Source organism: Amblyomma mixtum, chromosome 2 (assembly GCF_055824585.1).
Source record: "Amblyomma mixtum isolate Tamu chromosome 2, ASM5582458v1, whole genome shotgun sequence".
NCBI classification, from domain to species: domain Eukaryota; kingdom Metazoa; phylum Arthropoda; class Arachnida; order Ixodida; family Ixodidae; genus Amblyomma; species Amblyomma mixtum.
The window spans coordinates 230,398,930-230,420,773 of NC_143013.1; the positions used below are offsets into that span (position 1 = coordinate 230,398,930).

Sequence of the window (21,844 nt, forward strand, 5' to 3'; positions counted from 1 at the left end):
ACGAGCCAGTGGCGCGCCCGTCGTGCGCTGTTCGTACTCCGAATAAGTTGTAAAACAAAATTGGCAGGCTTTATCGGTATACCACCATCACTTGCGTGCGCTGGTGGAATGAACTTATAAAATGGCTTTTCGTTCGGTCCATTCATCATGGTGCCACTTATAAACATGACTGAAACGAGCTACCGCAATGCGTCAACGCACAGCGTCATGTCGAGCAACACTGGGTGTCAATGAATTGTGTAGTTTGTTTCGAACTCTTGGTTTTATTGTTTTATGCTACACACCCACCGAGGGACGCTGGCTCCGCTCCGTCAGCTTCGCTCCCATCGCTGGTCCGAGCGCCGCACCGCCGGAGGAAGCGTGTAACAATGGCCTTTAAATGACCCACACTGGAGCGTTGCGGGTCGGCTAGGATGCGAACGTTAGGCCTTTTCTGAGACCACGGCGGCCTGAACGGGAACGACGACGCGCGCGCGGCTCTGACACTTGGGAAGTGCGCTGCAGAGCCGCCGACCAACGATGCCGAGCACTGATCTTCGTCACTCTCCGTGCCCCTCTGAGGCGAGATTTCCTCTCTTCTTTATACACTTTAGTGTCTTGGCTGACGAGTTTCAAAGAGAAACACTGCGTTAGGTACTTTTTGCAGGACTCTCGCGGCTTTATAGCAAGTCTACCCAGAAACGATGTCCTGTGAGATGCGTGTAAACAATCCCATGTTTGGCTTCGCCGGTGCAGGGGGAGATCGGCTTCGCTACGCTGCCGGAGCAGGTGCACAGAAAATCGGTTAAGCGAGGATTCGACTTCACCCTGATGGTTGTAGGTACGAGAATCTGTGCGAGCATTTAATTGCAAACCTCGGTTCACTATCTGCCGAATTGTTTCGTTATAATAGCAGCACGTATACTGCTCTTGTTTCTGCAGGAGAATCTGGACTGGGAAAGTCGACGCTTATCAACAGCCTCTTTCTTACGGATTTGTATGAAGAACGCAAGATCCCTAATGCTGAAGGTTTGTGCGTTTTGTATGCGTGTATGACGTACTTTACAAGGTGCTTCATTTTATTGAATAGAGACTTCTCATCAAAATGCTTTAAAAGCTTCAGAACACGACTTGCATTATCTGGCCATACGGATACCTCACTCATGCGTGTTTGCAAATAACTAGTGATAGTTACAGGATTAAGCTCTGTTTGACTTTCTAAGTGATCAGTTCTAAACTATGTTGAATAGAATTTGAAATGACACTTCTGCGTTTGCCATCACACGTAAATTTAAAGAATGATGTATGGCATTGCAGGTTCCGCTTACAGAGTTAGGTTTGTATTCTAGATGTTTGCTATGTCCCTGTTGAATTGTAATTGCACGTGGCTCCTCCGTGTTGCTAGACAACCATCTAGTGCCAGTGTGATGCACGCAGCCTTCGCTCTCCCTCCACAGAGAAGATTGACAGGACAGTCCAGATAGAGCGCAAGACCATGGAGATTGAGGAGAAAGGAGTTCGACTTCGCCTGACCGTGGTGGACACCCCGGGATTTGGCGATGCTGTCAACTGCGAGGAGAGGTATGCACGACAAGGCCCACAGTTTGCTGCTCTGTGCTCGTACAGTCATTGTTTGATTACAGCTTTGTTAGTCCTGCTTGGGAATACCTTTATACAAGTATTGTAAATGGAACAGCAAGGAAGTTCATCGATAACTTAATGTTGCTAATAGACCTTTCCACAAATTGCAGCGCCGCGCCATCCCCTAGCGGATCCGCGCAAAGCATGATGGGAGAAAGGAGCGGTCGCCTCCCGCGTCGTCTGCTGTCAAGCGTGTTGCTGTGTTGTGCCGCCGTGCTCAGGCGTTGTGCGTCTTCTCGTGCGCGCTCTAAATGTTGCAGCGCACTGCTGTGGTGGTTATCTCTTAGTCTTTCTGCAATTATGTGGGGATTTTTTTAGACATTCGACATGTCTGCAGATTAGAATCGCGGTGGCGGTCAAAGGTGCTGCGTGCCCAGCTGTAGTAACAACACGAGAAAGGACGTCAACATTTCATACCACGTATTCCCCAAGGACAAGAAGCTGAAGCTAGAATGGGTGCGCAGGATAAATCGGCAAGGTTCGCAAGGGCGATTTACCCTGTGGAAGCCTTCGAAACACCACAAAATATGAGGTACGCATTTCAACATTAGCGGGCGCAAGGGATACATGGATCGTCTCTCCACGATCTTTCCACACCGAGTGTATGCGGAACGGACACCTGCTGTGATTACGCAGAGCAATGGGCACATGCGAATCTCCAACTTCGGCTGGTGACCGGGGCAGAGGGCGTCGCAACTAGGTACGGCCAGAACGCCACAACCGGCAGCCTGAAGGCCGCCTAAGGCCGCTGCATAATTTTCTTTTTTTTTGGGGGGGGGGGGGGGGGCTTTAATGAATAAAGTTATTCACCACCACCATGGCCACATGAGCGGCGAGGGCTCTGTGTATACATGCATTGGGAGAACGCCGGTCTTTGCGTCTGCTGGTGCTCGGCTGGTTATCCGTGGCCTCGGAACGCAACATCCGACTGTGTCACGCTTACTGTGTCAACCAAGTGTGTCATGTTTAGCAAATAGCTCATGTTCTGTCTAAGGGAGTGCTTGAAGATTATATATTACAGCAGTGAACATTTACCGCGTCAGCATGAAATTTCACCAGGAGTGCGCCGATGAGGACAACTGCACACATACTGTTGTTTACATCGCTGCGTACGAACAGTTAGTACTCGTTTTCATGACATAAAACGCAATCGGCGCTTTAGTTCTATTAATCAACCTGTTTTCTTTTTTACCGGCTGTAGCCGTGCTTGTTTACGCAGTGCGATAATGTGTGGGAAGCGATGATGTGATCGCATGCCTGAGAAACACTTAACCGCGGGCTGTTGACATCGCGCAGGACCGGCGCTTCTTGTTTTTTGTCCCAGCTTCCTCCGACGTGACCAGTACTTTATTTTAAACTACTTTATCCAGAAGTATGTTTGGCGACCATTCGCTTTAATTGAAACGGCCTAACTTGTTATCCACAAGCTAGCGACGGCGACGACTGCTGCTGGCCGTAAAGCACGGCTCGGCAGTCTGGGTCACACCGGCGTTTCACGTTCATCATATGCGTGCCCAGCGATGTAAGCAATAATTAATTTCACGTCACTATTGCCAAAACTACACTCGGTGACCATTTTCATTCGCTAAAGCTAGTGATTCGCTCATCACAACTGCCGCAATCACAGATCATATCTTACGAACTTGCTAGGCCTAGTCGTCGCGGAAGGGAAGGGAGTCATCATCGACTGAAATTAGTTTGGCCAGCGCTTATCGCTGGTGACTGTTCAGGTGTGCACATGTGAAATATGGCCGTTCGTTTCGCTCATTTAGAAGCGCGAACATATTTGCACCGCCGCCTCATCACCGTGCTTTCGCTCAGCCGCCGACAAGGCTGACCGTCCGCCGATCGGATTCGTCGGTGGTGTTGGCCTGAAAAACGTGTCCCACTGCAATCAAATTATAGTAAACTAGATATTTCAGTATAATCACATGCTGCTGTTGACCGTGATAGTGTCGTTGTCGGACTAGTGTGACCGTCGTCATCGTTGTACGCTGAAAACGAGCTGAGGCTTTCGAATGCGCTTGGAAAGTGTCGTGTAGCACCGCTCGCGTCTCTCGATTCCGAATGCCATTCCAAGTCTCGAATGCCATTCGACTCAGATGTCATTCGAACGTTCCCATGTAGCACAGGTATAAGAAACAGCGATGGCGACGAGATGGCAGAGGAAGGCTTTCCGGTGATCAGGTGCAGTCGGAGAGACGGACGAAAAGACGCGAGCGCGGTGCCGCGGGCGCCGCGGCGCTCCGTTTTCCCAGAGTGGTTTGCACGGCCACTTGGTGGCGCGGCGGAATTTGTGGAAAGGTCTATTGGTGCACTCAGACCATGGGAGTATTCACGTATTTAGCACTGCAGAGAAAAGAGTAAAATTGAGATTTTGCGCTGTGAGTCACTTCTTCCGACCATCTTCTTTGCACTTAAATTATTCCATATTACATTCTTTGTGCGCACAAAAATCAATCAGCTGTCATGTTTTGTGTACCCTGCAAACTGAATCTCTTTCTCTCTGTGTCTATCTCTATCCCTCTCGCAGATTTACACACTGCGCCATCTTTGAGCAGCTGTCAGGAAAATTTACAAATTCTTTATGGAATGACTATGACTTGTGTAATTGTAGCAAATTTGCACCAGTACGGTGGCTCAGTGGTTATGGCACTCGGCTACTGGCCCGAAGGGCGTGGGTTCAATCCCGAATGCGGTGGTAGAATTTCTTCGGAGGCGAAATTCTAGAGGCCCGTGTGCTGTGCGATGTCAGTGCATGTTCAAGAAGCCCTGGTGGTCGAAATTTCCAGAGCCCTTCACTACGGCTTCCCTCATAGCCTGAGTCGCTTTGAAACGTTAACCCCTATAAATCATAAATCAAATTGATTATAGCAAATTTAAGTGTAACTCGGGCAATTGCAGTACAATGTGCGTAAAGCTCTTTGGCTACTGTTTTAACCCTTTATACAACTGCTTAACATGGTTATCCCACTTGCTCCTAGTGCTGGCGAGTGCACAGTGGTGCTCGTGCGTACCATATTTTTTGCGTGCCGACTATTATCGAGTTATCGAATAAACCATTCAGCGTGTTTTGCTTATATGCCTCCTTGATGTTCTTTGCGTTTTTACAAGCGCGAGTCGACGGTTCGATGTGTTCCATTTTTGCGATAAAATTTAAATTTGAATAATTGTTGAGTGTTTGAGCATTCTCCATCAGTCAGCTGCCTCATAATACTTCTTGAAGACTTAGTTTTCAATTCTGATACAGGTTTTCTTAGGTGTCGATAAGACTGAGGTATGAGCGCATATCACATTTTAGGTCTACACCTTCTTTTATTTAAAGATCAGTGGTTGGAGTGGCTTGAAATTTTTGTCATTTCATTTCCAAGTCATGCTGAGTGAAATTTTATCATTTGTAAGCATGTGAGAGATGTTTATGATCCGGAAGCTTGTCTAAATGCTCAAAAATGTCCTTGAGCAAAGAATATCGCTAGAGAGAAAGGCGAGAACACAAGCACATAAACATTTTCCTCGTGTTTTTATCTTTGTTGTGCTATTTTCTCAAGATTAGCTTTATTGTTTTCATATACTGTGCACGGATTCAATTTTGTGGTCTTTTTTTTTTTCGTCACAAGTTTTCTCAAACTGGCAACTGAGCTGCGTTTTGTTAACAACCATTTTGATTCGCATCCTTTGATGGCTCTTTTTCCGTCTGTCTGCAGTTGGAGGTCAATTGACCGGTACATTGACGAGCAGTTCAACCAGTTCTTCAAGGATGAGAGTGGCCTCAACCGCAAGAACATTGTGGACAACAGGGTCCACTGCTGCTTGTACTTCATCCCACCCTGGGGACATGGGTCAGTGCACTTTCCCTCTCCTGAATAGCAGTAGGACCTGGGTAATGTGATCATGTTTTGATCCGAATTTTAGGATTCAAAATTTAGGTGCCCACTTTCGTTATTAGCACTAGAAAAAACTTTTACAGCTTGCTAAGTGTGATCTCCAGGCCTTAAATTGGGCTCTAGTTTTGTGATGGGCTCTTTCTTTATGGACTGAATACACCACATAAATATGCCGGTTCTTGAAAGCTGTGTATGGCACATAGTAGAAAGGAGCTCCATAGAATTGTCTTTTACGCAGCGAGCTATGGAAAGAAAAATGATAGGTGTAACGTTAAGAGATCGGAAGCGGGCGGAGTGGATGAGGGAACAAACGCGGATTAGTGACATCCTAGTCGAAATCAAGAGGAAGAAGTGGGCTTGGGCAGGGCATGTAATGCGAAGGCAAGATGACCGCTGGTCCTTAAGGGTAACGGAGTGGATTCCAAGAGAAGGCAAGCGTAGCAGGGGGTGGCAGAAAGCTAGGTGGGCGGGTGAGATTAAGAAGTTTGCGGGGATATAGTGGCCGCAACTGGCAAAGGACAGGGTTAATTGGAGAGATATGGAAGAGGCCTTTGTCCTGCAGTGGGCACAGTCAGGCTGATGATGATAATGATGATGGTTGGGGCGATCAATGATGCTGTCAGTGAAGTAAAGGGAATCTCACAGCAACAACTAAAAAAGTCAACAGGTGTGGCAATTGAAACACTGCACACAGTCAACATTCTTGATGCCAGGGAGAATGTACAGCGATCTATAACAGTGTGTCAGTATTAAACATATTTATGCATTCTAGAACAGACTGGTGACAAAATGCAAAGATGAAAGGTCCAAAATCTTGCTCCTTTGGCTAAAATTAAAGTAAATACGTGGGATGGTATTATCTAGCATTAATACCTATTAGTGGGATTAGTGTTCTGTGTCCTGCAACGAGGCACATGCTCATAGTAAATTCTCATTGTTCTAAAAATAAATTGAAGAAAAGAAGCATTATTTTGGCACAATTGCAAGATAAAGCAGATTTTTCTAACATTGTGGACAACAGGGTCCACTGCTGTTTGTACTTCATCCCACCCTGGGGACATGGGTCAGTGCACTTTCGCTCTCCTGTACAGCAGCAGGACCTGGATAGTGTGATCATGTTTCAATCTGAATTTTAGGATTCAAATTTTGGGTGCCCATTTTCGTTATTAGGCTCGCCAGAAAATTTTCAGAGCTTGCCAAGTATGATCTCCAGACTTTAAATCTGGCTTTAGTTTTGTGATGGGCTGTTTGGTTATGCAAAGAATACACTTCGTAAATGTGCCTGTTCTTGAAAGCTCTGTATATGGCACATAGTACAAAAGGAGCTCCGTACAATTGTCTTTTACTTCATATATAACCTACGGTTATAGCTGTGTGGGTAGGATGATTGATGACGCTATCAGTGAATGAAAAGGGATCTCACAGCAACAACCAAAATAGTCAGCAGGTGTGTTAACTGAAACACTGAACACAATTAGCATTCTCCATGCCAGGGAGCATGTTCAATGACGTTCAGCAGTGTGTCATTAGTGCACATTTTTATGCATCCTAAACCAGACTGGCGACAAAATTATAAAATGAAAAGTCCAAAATCTTACTCCTTTAAAGTAAATACTTGAGATGGTACTATCTAGCGTTAATACCTACTAGTGGGATTAGTGTTCTGTGTCCTGCAACGAGGCACATGCTTATAGTAAATCCTCTGTGTACTAAAAATAAATTAAAGAAAAAAGCGTTATTATGGAACATTGGCGAGATAAAGCAGATTTGTGCCTGAATAAAATTTTAAAAGAAGGAAATTTTCACCCCAGTGGTATTTGAAAATGAAGCTCACAAATGGTGGGCTTCTTAATTAAATAGTCCAGATAGTTTTATAATTTATTCTGGCAGCAGTGCCAGACTCTTAGATGGGTGCGAGTGTGTGTCATCGTCATCATGATCACAATTTATGTGCATGTCTTAACACGCACAGAATTAGTCATAATAATAAGCTACAAGCAGCACATGATCTTTTTCAAAAGGAATTTATGTTGCCATGAAAAGTGGCCCTACCTTTGATGTTGTTGTTTGCCCCTGTTTCCAGCTTGCGACAACTGGACATTGAGTTTATGAAGAGGCTGCACCAGAAGGTCAACATTGTGCCTGTCATTGCCAAGGCCGACACACTGACTCCCATTGAGATTCGCCACATGAAAGACCGGGTGGGTTGGCACGCCTGCACATCTTGGGAGATGCAGCTATAAGCACAGTGCCTTGCAAGGCTGGTGTTTCGGATGCAGTGACAAAACGCTTTTCTCTGCAGCGTGCTACTAACGTGATCCAGTGGTTCTATCCACAGGACATCTTGATTTAGGAGGGCATAGCAAGGTCTCGGTGTGCGTAGGCTGTTGAGACGTGGAGTGATTTGCAAGCAAAGCAAGGTTTTATATCGAAACGACTTGAACTAGGTCTTCATTGCAAGGTTGTCGTAATTAATTTTGCTGCATTATCTCCTTCAGGCAGATGTGTGTATGAAGCAAAACATAGTAACATGAGGCCCCTAACTGCACTCTGTGGCGAAAAGTTTTGAATTCCGTGAACTGAGAACAAAGAATCTGCAGCTTTTCGCGGGAGGCATCAAACAATGCTTCAGAATGCACCTTGAATTATGTTGGGAACCATGGTATGAGTGTAACTTGAATTGTTTATTTTTTTTTTCTCCTAGCTGTTCAGGGCAGCTAAAGCAACCTTCGCCACCAGTCTGGCGAGCCGTTAGGAGAAGCCAGCTTTTCAGTGGCATTGGGGCAAAGTGTGGCAAGGTGTGCAAGTGCTAAGGAGAAGGCAGCTATGGATGTGGAAAGAAGTCGGAGTGGGTTGTTGGGAAAGAGGAGGCACTGAAAGAGTCTAGTGGAGTTACAAAAGGAACGCAGGACTGGGCAGCTTGAAACACCGAGGAGCGGCGGCAAGGCGGTGACGGGGGGCTGTGTGCGAGGCTGCGTGCAGTAACTTATTGCAGGTTTTCACTTGATTGTGGCATGCTTCTGAAGCGTTTTATTTTAAATAATGTCAACGTATCCATTACTTTTATATTTCAGCGTGCTATCTGCGTTTCTTTTTGGAGGCGGGGGGGAGGGAATTGATATGGCGTTATAAACTTATTAATACTTCGTTTAAAGTTCTCCTCGTGTCTCGGATTCTACTCGTGTTATATTTGTTCAAATAAGGTAAATTAATTAGTCATTTTTCCATCGTTCTGTCATTCCTACTGATGTCCGTAACAAAAGCAGTGTGAAAAATGAGAATAGGGCTGTTAACATGCAGTGGCCCGAAAAAATGCTTACATCTGCGATTTTTCGCGGAATCGTGGGAGACTACGGGCCTTAAATATAACATCTTGCCATGTCATTTTGTAGGAGTATGCAAATATGCATGCCATTGTGCACACAGGCATGTGGTCTACACCATTCTTAAGTGAACCACCGTGTTGTGTGCAGATCCTGCGAGAGCTGGAAGAGCACCAGGTGACTGTCTACCAGTTGCCAGAGTGTGACAGTGACGAGGATGATGACATCAAGCTGCAGGACAGAGAGCTGAAGGTCTGCTTCTGCGACACTCCGTCCTGCTGTGCTTTTGCTTGCCTGCATCGTTTTCCATCTGCCTTCCTTTCTTTTTTTCTTTGCAGTGATGAAAGCGCACGTTATCTTTACGCACCTTGTCAAAAAAGACCAGTTGGAACTGGCCGAAACACATATGGAACCAGATGGAATGTGACTGGTTCCAAATGCTCTTTTTGTTGACGGGGCAGCTTTAGCTATACTGTGTCATAGTTAGTGTCGCTACTGCTGTAGAAGTTATACTGTCATTGTTTGCATGTGCAAAAGTTTTGTTCTCTAACCTCTTTTTTTTTAGGTACTTCTCAGGATTTGTCCATTTTATATATCTGAATTGGCTACTATTGTGTTGTAGTTGGGGCTTGTTAGAAACTAGGGCTTGTTAAAAATTCCTAGACTTACTGCCCTTTTCCAAGATATTCACGATCTTAGGAAAAGGCGCTGTCCTAGTACAGCTTTCCTCTTCCATTTGCATGGCCAGCAGGGATGACCAACTGCAAGCCATGCTTCTCGGGAAGCACACTGTGAATTTGAACCCGAATGAGAATTTGATGCCTCATTCTCATAGCACTGCTAGCCTGTAAGGATCTCTATGAAGCAGCGTTTGGCTGCTGAGTCTGAGGACGTGGGCGACGTGGGTTCAGTCTCGGCTGTGGCAGTCTCATTTCGACGGAGATGAAATGCAAAAGACGCCGGTGTACTGCGCGATATGTTGATGCTTGTCAGAGAACCCCAGGTGGTCAAACTTAATCTGGATCCCTCCCCTGTGGCACCTCTTTCTTTCTCCCTTCTTTCAATCTTGGCTTCCTCCCTTCCTTTGCGGTATAGTTCAGGTATCCACTGAGAAGTGGGATAGTTACTGTGCCTCTCTTCAAAACCAGATTCCTTAGAACAGTAAACGGTAGCAGGCAGAACTTTATGGATAGGCTGTGCTCAAATGCACGAAGAGGTGTGGAAGTTGAGGAAAGTGTACCTTGTCAGTGCGATCAAAACATGAATGAGACAGCTTCGCTGACTAAGTTCCACCTTATAATACATACAGCTCTGGGATGGACAACACCCGCTTATCCTTTCTTATCGTGTCTCATTCTTCATAGTGTTTTTGCGTGAAAATAGTATGTGCCAAGTTGTTTACCATGGCATCTTCATGGTCTTTGCAGGCGTCAGTCAGTTGTATTTTTAAAGAGCAGTTTCTCTGTTCTGTCAACAGTGCACTAAACTAGCTATAGATAATGTCATTTATATTTCTGCTGTGAACTGTTGAGTACTGCAGTCATGCATTAAGGACAGTTCCTTTTTCCTTTTACTCTTGCTTCTTACTTGCTGGCAACATTTGCGTCATGTGAAAGGTGATGAGAGAGAGAGATATGGGCTGCAGGCATTGACGACATCATTGTGCTGGAGCCATAGGCCATCGGCATTCATTGGCGTTGACAACGTTTTACATTTTACACTTCAATCATTTTAAGGAAAGGAAATGCGCATAACTGGCTCCCTGAGTCAGTGGACGCATGAATGTGGGCTATATGCGTTAGCGGTGAGATTTGGTGAGAATCAACCTTTAACTGCCACCTGCCAGGGTAGGTGGGAACTTTAATGTGGATATAAAGACAAACAGGAATTTCTTACCGCTTATGCGGGAGAACATCTGGTTCGGTTCCTTTCGCTCGTAACCCATGGCTGTGACAACGTAACGAAATACTTGCGTAGACCTCGTCTTTGAGAATCAGACATTGGCGCAGCAAGTCGAGCATATATCCATCTATTTCTTCGTTCACAAAGCTTCCTTCATGACAATCAAGAACTGTTAGTGGAGTGTTTCTTGAAGTAGGAATATGTGTGAAAAATAACAAGTTGTCTGTAATTGTACATACATGTCTTGATCGAATTCTTTGCCTCAGTCTATCGAAAAGCTGGAACAGCTGATGAGCTGCGCTCAAATTTCGCATTAGGAAGCAACGTAATCGTCGGCAATTTTTTTGGCTCACACTCTTTGTAATGAGAAGTTTGGCAACTGCGCACGCTATCTTGGTCAGCAGGAATACAGCACCTTATGTGACCGTCCTGTGCTGCTTTGCAGGAGAGCATCCCATTCGCAGTCATTTCGAGCACCCAGCTGGTGGACATCAACGGTCGGCGAGTCCGCGGTCGACTCTACCCGTGGGGGATCGTCGAAGGTGATCACCGCGCTCGCTGGCCGAGGCTACAGCGCACCTGCCGCATGCCCCTTCTTTCCTTCCGTCTTATTTGCATTTCTTTCCTGCGCTTCTCGCTGGTTGACCGCTTCACACACTGCCGTTGGCTCCTTTGCAGTGGAGAACCCGAAGCATAGCGACTTCCTCAAGTTGCGGACCTTCCTTATTAGGTTGGTGACTTTTTTTTTTCTCTTGCCAAGCTTTCACCTGAAAATCACTGTAGAGCACAGCTGGAGGCTGGTTGCACCAACTCTCCCTAGCAGGGTGTCGAGTTTAGCCACCTGTTTGGTGTGCTGTCAGTCAAATCTGCAGGGTGTCAAGTTTAGCCACCTGTTTGGTGTGCAGTGTGCTGTCAGTGAAATCTGCAGTTCTGTTTTGGCCTTTTCATGTGAATAGTTGTTACTGATTAGGCCTTCTGCCTGTCCGACTGCAGTGCTAGTTTTGTGTATTTTTCATTTTATGAGAAATCGCTTTGTTAAGAAACCAGTGCTAGTGGTGGTGGCAAGTGCAATGCTATACCTGTTGCAGTAAGTAAGCTTGAAGTCAGGATATGATGTGGGTTTTGCTTTTCGTGCAGTTCTTTCTCTAGGGCAATCAACCTGGGGCATGTAGAGTTTCCGGTTCTAAGCGTTAAAACAAAAAAGGTGAAAATGAAAACGGTGGCTGGTTGGTGCAGCTAGTGTAGCCGTGCTTAGTGGCGAGGGGATGTTTGTGCCCGACGACTGTCCGCCGCCAAGCGTGGACTGACTCGCGCCTTTTGCTCTCTCTTTGCCTCATGCTGCCTGTTGGTCGGCAACGGCAGAATAATCCTTGGTCTCTTCAGGTAGATGGCTTTGTGTCTCTACAAGCCCTCCTCCTGAGAACCTGCTTACCATATTTATTTGAACGCACCCGCATTGTCCGCCGCCCTGCCACCATATTGCGTGACCCAAAGTTTGGGCCGCCTGGCACTTGCTGCCATGGTGCTTTGGAAGTGGCTGAAGAGAGAGCCCCCAGCCCATACCTGTGGCCCCAAAGGAGCTCGGGCCCATGCCGAGAGTTTGTTGTGGAAGCCCTGGAAGTTGTGAAGCCTGAAGCGGCTGGCTACAGCTGGGACAAGGTTGCATTCTGAACCCTGGCGTTAAAAGGGGTTCTAGAACACCTTCTGAGAAGAGTACATAAACTCGCTCAGTCACTGCAATCTCTGGTCAACACCTGAGGAGAATAACACACTTATAACACGCAGCAGAGAACCCACAATCGTTCATGAAATTCGGCGAGTCCTTTCTGGCGATTTTTCCGTGCCCGCGCCCCCCTCCGTCGCTCGCTCTTGAGTAGTTCTGTTCAGAAATGGCTTTTAGTTAGGTTCTTTCAGGCGTGGCGAGGCTACCATGGCCACGGTCAGTCAGCAGCATCGCTCTGCCGGGTCAGAAATCCCCGTCCCTGGGGAATTCCCACGTGCCTCGGCGGTGGGGCTCGCGGAGGAACGCCGATCGTTGAACATGCGAACAGTGAAGACAGGAGAAGGAAAGGCACGAAAATGCTCAAGTTTAAATTTTCAGCGCAGATAACTCAGCTTCTACAAAACGCATTAAAAGTGCCGGTGGATATTCGCGAAGCGGCGTCCTTTAACATCTCAGGAACACTCCATCATTATTGAGGGCCCCTTTCATAGTTCCTTTAAGTTTTGTTTATCCTGCTTTGCTGTAGCGGTAAGGCCTCTTCTCATGATTTTATATTTCCAACGTGATAAGCATTTGCAAAAACGGGACAGCTTCTGTGTCTCGTAAGAAACACATTTTCCGTAACTTGTCTTCAACGGTGGAATAGGTTTATCAAAGGAGTCTGTTCATAATGCAACCACACAGTCTTGGGTGTTGCGGGCCAATCTGCATTTGAAATTTGCCCAGCTGTGTCAGTTGGATCTGTTTTCAGGTGGCTTACCCTTTCCCTCAGTTCATAACAGCTTATGTGGATTCTGCGACATTATAAAAAGTTATGCCCTGGGAAGCACCACCGTACCTTCACACAGCAGATATTACATGGCTCCAAGTATTGAAGAGCAGTCGTTTTGACTGTTCTGTGCTCGTCTTGAAAATGTAGGACCGTGTTTAACGAATTTTTATTTCGTTTTTTTTTTCTTTTCAACATTCCCATTGGCTAAACATCGGTCTCTTTACCTGCGAGCCTTACTGATTCAAATAAATATGGTACTAAGTGGACCCACTGTAGTAGATGCCAGACATCAGATGTTTGGTCATTTCTGAAGCTTTTTGTTTCTCTGTGTTTGTTGTGCTTAATCGGCACTGTTTTGTAAATAAACAATAATGCGCTTGTCGTTCTTTTCCCTGCATCTTTTTTCTGTTTCTTTTTTTTCTTTTCCTCTCGCTGCAGCACGCATATGCAAGACCTGAAAGAAGTGACCCGTGATGTACACTACGAGAACTATCGTGCCCAGTACATCCAGAAGATTTCTCAACAAGCGGCCCGTGAAAGGGGGTCTGTATGCCCGGCAGCGTCCGCTTCTCTCTGATCTGCCTTTTCACCTTGGAAAGACATTGTTAAAAAGCACACTGTCTCTTAACAAAGGAAAAGGGCTTGCATATTTATTCTGACCAGTTTCGAAAGGTTGGATGTGTGGTACATGCTCCTTTGTGTGTTCATTCCAGAGATCACGTTTTGTTGCCTTTTTCAAAGGGACACTAATGGGAAATACTGTGTCCAGCCAGACTGAAGGATTAGGGATTTCTTTTATGCTAAGATTACATAAAAGAAAAGACTAGCAGCGCCACTTGGCAGTTCTGGTAACTGTGCCTGTTCAGGTTCTTTGCCAGCCACGACTGGCTCACCACCTTTACATGTGAAGCTACATTGATGGGAAGTACTGTCGAAATAGGAAAGCGCGATAATTGCTATTGAAACATAAGAATTTGATATGCCGTTCACTTCGGATGCCGCCCAGTCGGCCTATGTGAAGCAGTTGTACGCAGTACAACTGCTTCACGTAGTTTAGGACAGTGTTAGACATACAGGCAAAGCACAAGCTCTGACGGTCATTTGCACTCTTTTTGATCAGTGAGACCACCTTATGTTGAGAAAGTGGTTTCATAGTATGTACACTGGTAGTAGTGGTGGAGCCCTGTGTTAAATATTTTAACAAAGGGATATCTCATCAATGGTCCAAGTGGTTTCATTCTTGCTCTTTTTTCCTGATACACGAAAGAGCTCAAAGTCCTAAAAACATGACCTAAAAAAAATGTAACACTGCCCACATTTTGTGCGGAGTGTAAATAGGGGAAGAAATTGGATCTTTGTATGCAATTTCTCAGCAAAGCTGTGACCTTGTTGTGCAGAAAAAAATGCAGGTAGTATTGACGAAAAGTAGTCTTATCAGTCTAGAGTAGTCTCTTGTTTTCATTTCCTATTACTGTCCGTTCAAGTGGGAAACGTCAAATTGCCACCTCCCCGGTGGTTTTGAAATGGTGCAGAACTGGTGTCACGTTTGAGCATGGTTACGTGTCCCCTGTAGTAGGAGTGAGTGTGCCGTACTCTAAGGCGTGGTGTCTGGCACTGAATACAACTTCTGTTCTTTGCAGGAAGCAAGGCAGAGATTCGGTGCCAACCACATACGACGGCATATCGGAAGCTGACCGCCTGCTCCAGATGAAGGATGAAGAAGTAAGCGCCGCCACCGGACTTGGGGAAATTCGGGCTAGCTGCATTACTTGCTGCCGCGAGCTTTTGTTCAGTATAGAGTGCCCTTAGTTCTTGTCATTGTGTGGATGCTGCAATGTTGATATTATGGTATTTTGCAAATTAGTGATTATTTTGCTGAAATCCCAGGCAGCTAGCTGCATGAGTGCACCAGTTTGGTGGCATAGGTGCCTGTAGTTCTTAGCAGCACTTGTGCCTAATCCCGTTTCAAGCAGTTGTGTTTATTGCAAAGTTTACTGAAGACCTACTCAAAGCTCTGTGCAAAGACTGCAGTCTTTTCAGGGCCTGAATGCTACTGCGGCATTTGGATGAACTGTCCGAAGGTGTACAAAAATTTGCAGACTGCCACCAGCTACCCGCTGCTAGGGTCAGAGGCAACGCCATTATCAGTTAATCTCCAGAAACCCTCCTGTGGGTCTGGCTGGCTTTTTGGATTCAGAGTTTCACAACTGGTAGGATTGGAAGAAACATGTCTTGGCTTGCTTGATGACATAATCATTACTTCTTTCCAGTCCTGACACCTGATCACATTTTGGACATTGTGACTCTGTCACGCATCTATCAACATCGGCAGGTTCAGTCAGCATGATGGGTCTGCTCGCTGGTTAAAATTTTAACATCGGTTTAAAATATCTTTCACACCAACTCAGCCGGAATTGGCACAGGAATGGTGCAAAGTCTTTGCACAGCATCAAAATTTGGCATCCCTGCTTCCTTAAAGGGATACTGAACCAAACTTTTGGAGCTGCTCTTTTGCATGTAAACGAGAGCTTGACTGCTAAAATTGATAAATATGACAAGCATTTTAGCGAAAAAGGCGGATAACACACTTTTTTGGGCGATTTATTGCCATATCGTTGCACCTGGTGGCCACCTGTGGAAGCTGCGACTAGACGTCATTACACCCGCACGCCCACCATTCCCCCAGAAGCACAATTGCCATCGCTACTCGCAGCTTTTCCATGTCTGCCGTCTGCTCACGGCATACACAGATATGTCAAATGTTAATCGATGCTGTCTACATACCATAACCGTATGCGCGCTTACGTCCGCTAATTGCAGCTACTTTTTCCGGACCTTACACCATTTCTAACATTCTCACTTTTAAAACAGAAGCGTGATGATGTTCTGACTAGTGGCGCCATCTGGTGGTTAAGAGGGGAAGCATTGTTGTCAACAAACCAACATCCCTCTTAGCCTAAAGGGGGCAGAATCGTCACTCTAAATAAAAAATAAAGCAAATTTGTTCCTGTAAGTTTTCTTATGGGCGACAGGAGACGAAGCGAAAGACCGGTGGCCCATTTATGGCCAGTGAACGCGCTGAAGAAGCCAGCAACAACGACGCAACCAGTCCGAAGTGAGGTTTCATGCTCCGAAGGGCGCCGCCATATTTGTCGCCGCGGGAGGGTGCCATGATGTCACGCTCTTCACCTTGCGCTGGCCGGGAGGGCTTGGCGCGCACTCATGAAACATCGAAAATAAAACCATCTGCTGAAAAATATGTGCAGTGACGACTAGATTTCGGTGTAATCACATTCCAAGAATCTATTTTCAGCGTTTTTGTTCAATTTTCTGATTTTGCTTCAGTATCCCTTTAAACCCCCTAACGGATCAGCAAAGAAATTCTCTTCTAAAACTGGCTCAGTAGTAAGGCATGTTTGAGTGTGTGAGTGGTTAAGAAGGCCTGATAATTTTCATGGTACTCTGCTTGGGGGGGATGCTGAGGTCACCTCCACCAAATTTTTATTCTCAGTAAAAATAGATTCGCTGGATATCCGGCTTGCTCTAGACGATGCACTTGGCTTTGAAAAGCTTCTTCTTTATAGATTCTTTGGCTGTTTCTGGGTATGCTAATGCTTGTCCAGCAACAAAAGAAAATTGCATTTAAAAAAAACTATAGGGATGCCTAAGTTATCTTAAGAGTGGAATGTGACAGCAAATTTATTTCACATTTGTCACAGCTTCTGTTGCAATTTCTAAGTGTATGTGCGTCAGTTTCTTCGCAATTGTCGGTCCACCAGCCGCCATATTTGGACTGCTAGCTGCAGTAGCAGGTATGCAGTGTGCTGTGACGGTGCCAACATTTGCGTATATCACATTTCCATGGGTTGCTGTCTCCCAAAACTACGTTGCTCACAACCCTGTAGGTAGGTTGCAATGGCGTCTCAAGGTCATGTGACCTCTGTCCACCTGTCATTAATTTAATTGCCTCCTGCCATGGTGGGCAGGTTGCCGGTGTCCAGGCTGTCACTGTGGGCAGGTTGGGATGATGTTTCAAGGTCACTGCATCCATCACATTGGCTTGCTCTTTAACCTGGCACATACAACTAGCTTCGGTATAAAAGGGAACAGTCAGTTACAAATTCTGTTGTTAGTTCTGCACTGAATTTTAATGTGGTTCATGGACATTGCGCACCCAGAAAAGAACTATTTGGAACAAAGGAAAAAGTTTTTTTTTTCTCATTACAAATGAAGCAATCACTGCCTGAATGTACATAACGTGTTCCCTTTTATATTGGAGACATCTGTACATGCCTGCAGCCGTATTTTGTCGCTAACAGTTCTTATATGGGCGCCAGTTGCGTACACAACTTGCTGCCAAATGGGTGACAGACATGAAACTCTTGCCACTTTCCTTTTTGTGCAGATCCGGCGCATGCAAGAGATGCTGTCACAGATGCAGGAGAAGCTTCGCCAGACAAGCAGAGACACCACACCCGAAGCGTCGACACCAGACTTGGACGCACGGAGGGACGGCGACAGCGTCGTCAACCTCTGAACGCAGAGCAGAGGAGGGAGGTGTGGCACACCGGAAAGAGTGGCGCGCCACCGACTCGCCCGCGTCTCCCCTTTTCCAGCTGTACATGTACACCCTCGTCCTGGCACGGGTCATCGTCACGTGCGGGCGAGGGGCTAGCCAGTCACTGAAGCTCGTGATAGGGGCCCACACACCTCTTCTCAGTAGCACTCGAGTGCTTCTTTCACAGTGTTCCTTGTGGTGCTGACATCTCTTGGGTGTAACTGCAACTGCATGTTTGTTGTTGCTTCACCGGTGCTTGGCACCTAGTTCATCATTCTGCTTTTCTTTGCGTGGTTCATCTGGGCTGACCAGTGAACTGCACATGACCTGACAGAGTGCTCGATGTGGCATTCAGATTTGTCATGACCATAGGGTTGGTTCATTGACCTTGCTGACATTCAGTTTGTCATTCTGTTTGTTATCCTGGACTAATTTGTCGTTATGGTGATGATTTTGCTTGACCCAAGGAACTTGCTTTCCGTTGTTTGCGTCGCAGTCTTTCAGTACCCATGGAGTGCTCAGCATTTGTGCACCGAATTGAGAAGGCTATGTCCATTAGTTTGACAATTCTTGTGCAGCTGTTTGTTGGAAGTCAAGTCGTTTTCGCAATTCCACACACAGTATTAAGCACGCATTCCTTGCAGAGAAGTCTTTTCATGATGTGTGGCTTGTAGGCCACATCCGGCATTGCTTTGAGGTGTGTTTGCGTGTTTCTTGAATGCACTTGTTTCCGAAAACTAACAGATCATGTGTAGAATATTTGAAAGGAAGATATTTAGTTTGCGGAAGATCAGGCGTAAAATTTTGATATGGTGGCAAAAAACCATTGTATGTGCGATACAATTTTTTCTTTATGTGTTTGTGACCGGTGATCCAGATTTAATATCTTCCTGCCTTTAATCTTGTAGCTGCAGGCTCTTGATTGCCTGCATGCAAGAGAGTGTTTTTGCCTGCTGATTACACTTTTTGCATGGTTTTTATGCCGTTGGAGACAAGAGTGAACTGGATGGTATGACGCAACATATGGCGGAACAGATAAGATACTGTATGTGATTATGCATCTTGCATGGTAACGCTACATACACATGATGTTGATATCTTGTGCTCACTCTGGTGGTATATCCATCATCAGTGCACTCTCACCAAAGAAATCTAAGACAGTGCCTCAGTCACTTCTGTATTTTCCGTGGATGGACTGTTCAAAAGCTGCAAGGAGTTGGCGTAGAAGTGCTGCCACATTTAGAGCACCAGATTTCGCATCATGGTGCACCCTATTTTTTCTGCGTCCCAGAAATCGTGACACGACAAATGTGCTGCGAATTACAGTCACAAACAAGTTTTCAGAGCACCTTATTATAGGGGAACATAACCCTTCCCACAGAAGAAGAGTGGTTTTGCTGACCGTTTCATTCCATCATAAGATTCGTTTTTGGTGGACACTTCGGCATCATCGGCCAAATCCGGAGTTTTCTAGTACTTGTGGGTGACATTTGTAATACTGTGCAGTGCAATTCCAGTACTGCACTTTGCTTGTACTGATGCGACACCACTGTGCTGGCTTGCAGTGAAGCATGTAGAGATGTGGCTAAACGGCTAATTCCTTTTTTTTTTTTCGAGTGCCTCTACTTAGGCATGAATACTTACTATGTTGGGAGTGCCGTGCTCTTCGAGTTTACAGGTTTTGACCTGTAAGCACCCTGAGGGACACTGTAGAAGTTGCATTTAGGGGACCACCTTAGCTATCCTCATTGCTAGTTCATGGCGAGCACAGTGTCGGCTACTTTATGTACACATAGACACTTATATTCGCTGGTACGTACACACATCCTCTTTATTGTACAAGTGTACCGAATTCTCCCCATCCACTGCCGATGGGCAGGGATTTTTCTCGAAGGCACTGGTGATACCATTGTCATTACTGCTTGCTGGCTGCAAGCTCTCATACCTTGGTAGCAGCCTCTGAATATGTTATGCGCAAGTTAGAGATAGTGTACTCATCACAAAGAGAGTTTTAAAGTATTTCGTTGCACAACAAACTAGACTCGGATATTGTTTTCGTTTTCTTTTACCTCAAGGACGAAGATTTAAGTTTGCACATTTGCTTTGCATTGCGTTGTAACCAAACTTATGCAATGACAGATGCTCATGAGTGAGAACCTAATAACCAAAGGCCGACAACCGCATTTATGCACTCTTGCTGAACCAAAGAGATGCGCTGTGCGCTTCCTCGAGTCTTTGCAACGCTGACGTTAGTTGAAGCTCAACAAGCCTAGCTTGCAGCTGACATATGCCTGGCTATTTATAATCCAGCTAGTCATCGGGCTGAGCGCTTCCTTTTTTTTCTTTTTGCCCCCCAAAGAAATGGCAGTCAGATGCTGCTTATAATTATTTAGCTGCTGCCCTAATTTATTTACACCTATTTATGGCATCTATATTTATATATACATACTGCACGCCTGTGCATGGACATTCCAGAGTTGTGGGCCCTATTTACTGTGTTTACCATCACTTCATTTCTGCCACGACCTGCGTTGTCGTGAAAGAGAGACTGCGAAGTGGCCTATTCCAGTGTAATTCCAATTTTCTGTGGCTGTGCATTTTTTTTTGTTTCGTCTCAGGGTTGTAATTTTTTGTGTTCAAATTGTGCATGTGTCATGTCTCTCCGTTTAAAGGAAACCGATGGAAAGTCACAATAAAAAATAAATGGCTGAGAAGTGCTGAATCCAAACGTGTCTCTCGTGTCTCTTTATTTCAGCTTAGGCATGCTCAAGTCAATGGTGGCAAAAAACCATTGTAGGTGCTTGAAGTTTGCAAAAGCATTTGAGGTCAAGACATTCCAGATGCTAGTTAATTTGTGAAGAGTAAGAGTGTTGGATCAAAATGTGGTTTAATCCGTGCAAATTATGGCTAAAGAACGAATTTCTGCAACAAAGTTTGCTCTGCATTCTAAAGATTTAGGAAAGTCGGGACAGTCTTCACTTTAATCCCATCCTCCAACCTTGTGCAAACCACATCCAAACACGTCAAATACCCTAAGAATTAGTTCCAACTGGTAGAGAAAGGGAGAAAAAGCATCGGACGTGTACCCTTGCAATGCGAGATTCAGAAAAAGCTGTGCTGTGGTGACATCGTTTCTCCATTTATTTTGTCTCTGTTGCGATAGCTCTTTGTCCTCGTTATGCTCTTTCTAGTGGTCTGGTTGTTGCTGTTCTCAGTGTGAGCAGCGTAGCTTTGTGGCCTGTGTAATGGCAGCTAATTTACTGAATACTGTTGAACTCTCCATTTTCGAAGGCCAGGTTCAGGCATGTCTGTCTCGATGTACCAGATATGGATCCCAGTGATATGGCTAGGCAGAGAAAGAGTTTCGTAGAATTTGTATACAAACTTTGTGCACTTTGTATCAATGGTGAAGTTGCCACCAAGAAGCAGAGCTCGTAGAGTAGAGAAGTAGAAGTAGAAGTTGCCACCAAGAGAGCTCGTGTACGGCGAGTGTATGTGAGGGGAAGGACACAATTTGGGCCACTGTTGCAGTGGTAGTGAAGTATGCATGCACAATGATTAACCACGAGGGCAGCCGGGGCTATGCAGGCCTCTCATAACTCGTCCCAAGTCTCCAAGGGCATCGACAGTGAAAGCCATGCACCCTGAAGGCACGTTAATGGCCACGCTGGCAACACAATCAGTCTGTCTTCTCAACCCACAGTAGAATTCGTACCCTTTTACCTCGAGGAGTTAGAACGGGTCCATATATGTTTCGGACAGAAAAAAGATAGAGTTTCGTCGAATGGTATGGTCATGGTGAAAGTCTTTTGCCTGGGCTCAGAGTGATCTAACGTTGTCGGATGCGAGTGTGTGTGGTTGGTCAACATCTTGTAGCAGCGGGCCGTAATGATGTCTAAGCAGTGGGTTTAAAGACAGCGGAATTTGTCGGATAGAGCTTAATAGAGGTTCGGCTTTCCGAGACAGAAGTGGAAGTCTTGTTTGCTATTCGTCAGGAAGGGTCCTCTGGTGTCTGTGGTCCTGCTGAGTGCAACATACACATAACTTTTGGAGTTGGTTCTT

The 21,844-nt window shown here is 45.7% G+C and overlaps 1 protein-coding gene across 2 annotated transcripts; it reads left to right on the top strand.

Annotated features, from left to right (window-relative positions):
• Nucleotides 1-229: 229 nt before the first annotated feature.
• Nucleotides 230-20,510, top strand: LOC149362882 (septin-2-like). 2 transcript variants are annotated; one of them, XM_089573307.1, is made up of 13 exons: nucleotides 230-561; nucleotides 736-820; nucleotides 922-1,008; nucleotides 1,437-1,560; nucleotides 5,325-5,459; nucleotides 7,588-7,705; nucleotides 8,978-9,079; nucleotides 11,175-11,271; nucleotides 11,408-11,459; nucleotides 12,092-12,112; nucleotides 13,663-13,767; nucleotides 14,865-14,946; nucleotides 17,630-20,510. In XM_089573307.1, the coding sequence occupies exons 1-13, from the start codon at nucleotides 520-522 to the stop codon at nucleotides 17,759-17,761; spliced, it is 1,182 nt and encodes a 393-aa protein (XP_089429433.1). In that variant the 5' UTR covers nucleotides 230-519; the 3' UTR covers nucleotides 17,762-20,510. The 2 variants fall into 2 exon arrangements, with proteins under 2 accessions (XP_089429433.1, XP_089429434.1); XM_089573308.1 differs by lacking the exon at nucleotides 12,092-12,112 and having other exon boundaries at nucleotides 233-561.
• The last annotated feature ends 1,334 nt before the right edge of the window (nucleotides 20,511-21,844 follow it).

Bases quoted from the DNA above. Each gene is read 5' to 3' on its own strand.
- LOC149362882 (XM_089573307.1), top strand. From the start codon at position 520: ATGCCGAGCACTGATCTTCGTCACTCTCCGTGCCCCTCTGAG. The intron at 11,460-12,091 runs GTTGGTGACTTT...CGGCAACGGCAG, and splicing joins TTGCGGACCTTCCTTATTAG to AATAATCCTTGGTCTCTTCA. The intron at 13,768-14,864 runs GTCTGTATGCCC...TGTTCTTTGCAG, and splicing joins CAAGCGGCCCGTGAAAGGGG to GAAGCAAGGCAGAGATTCGG.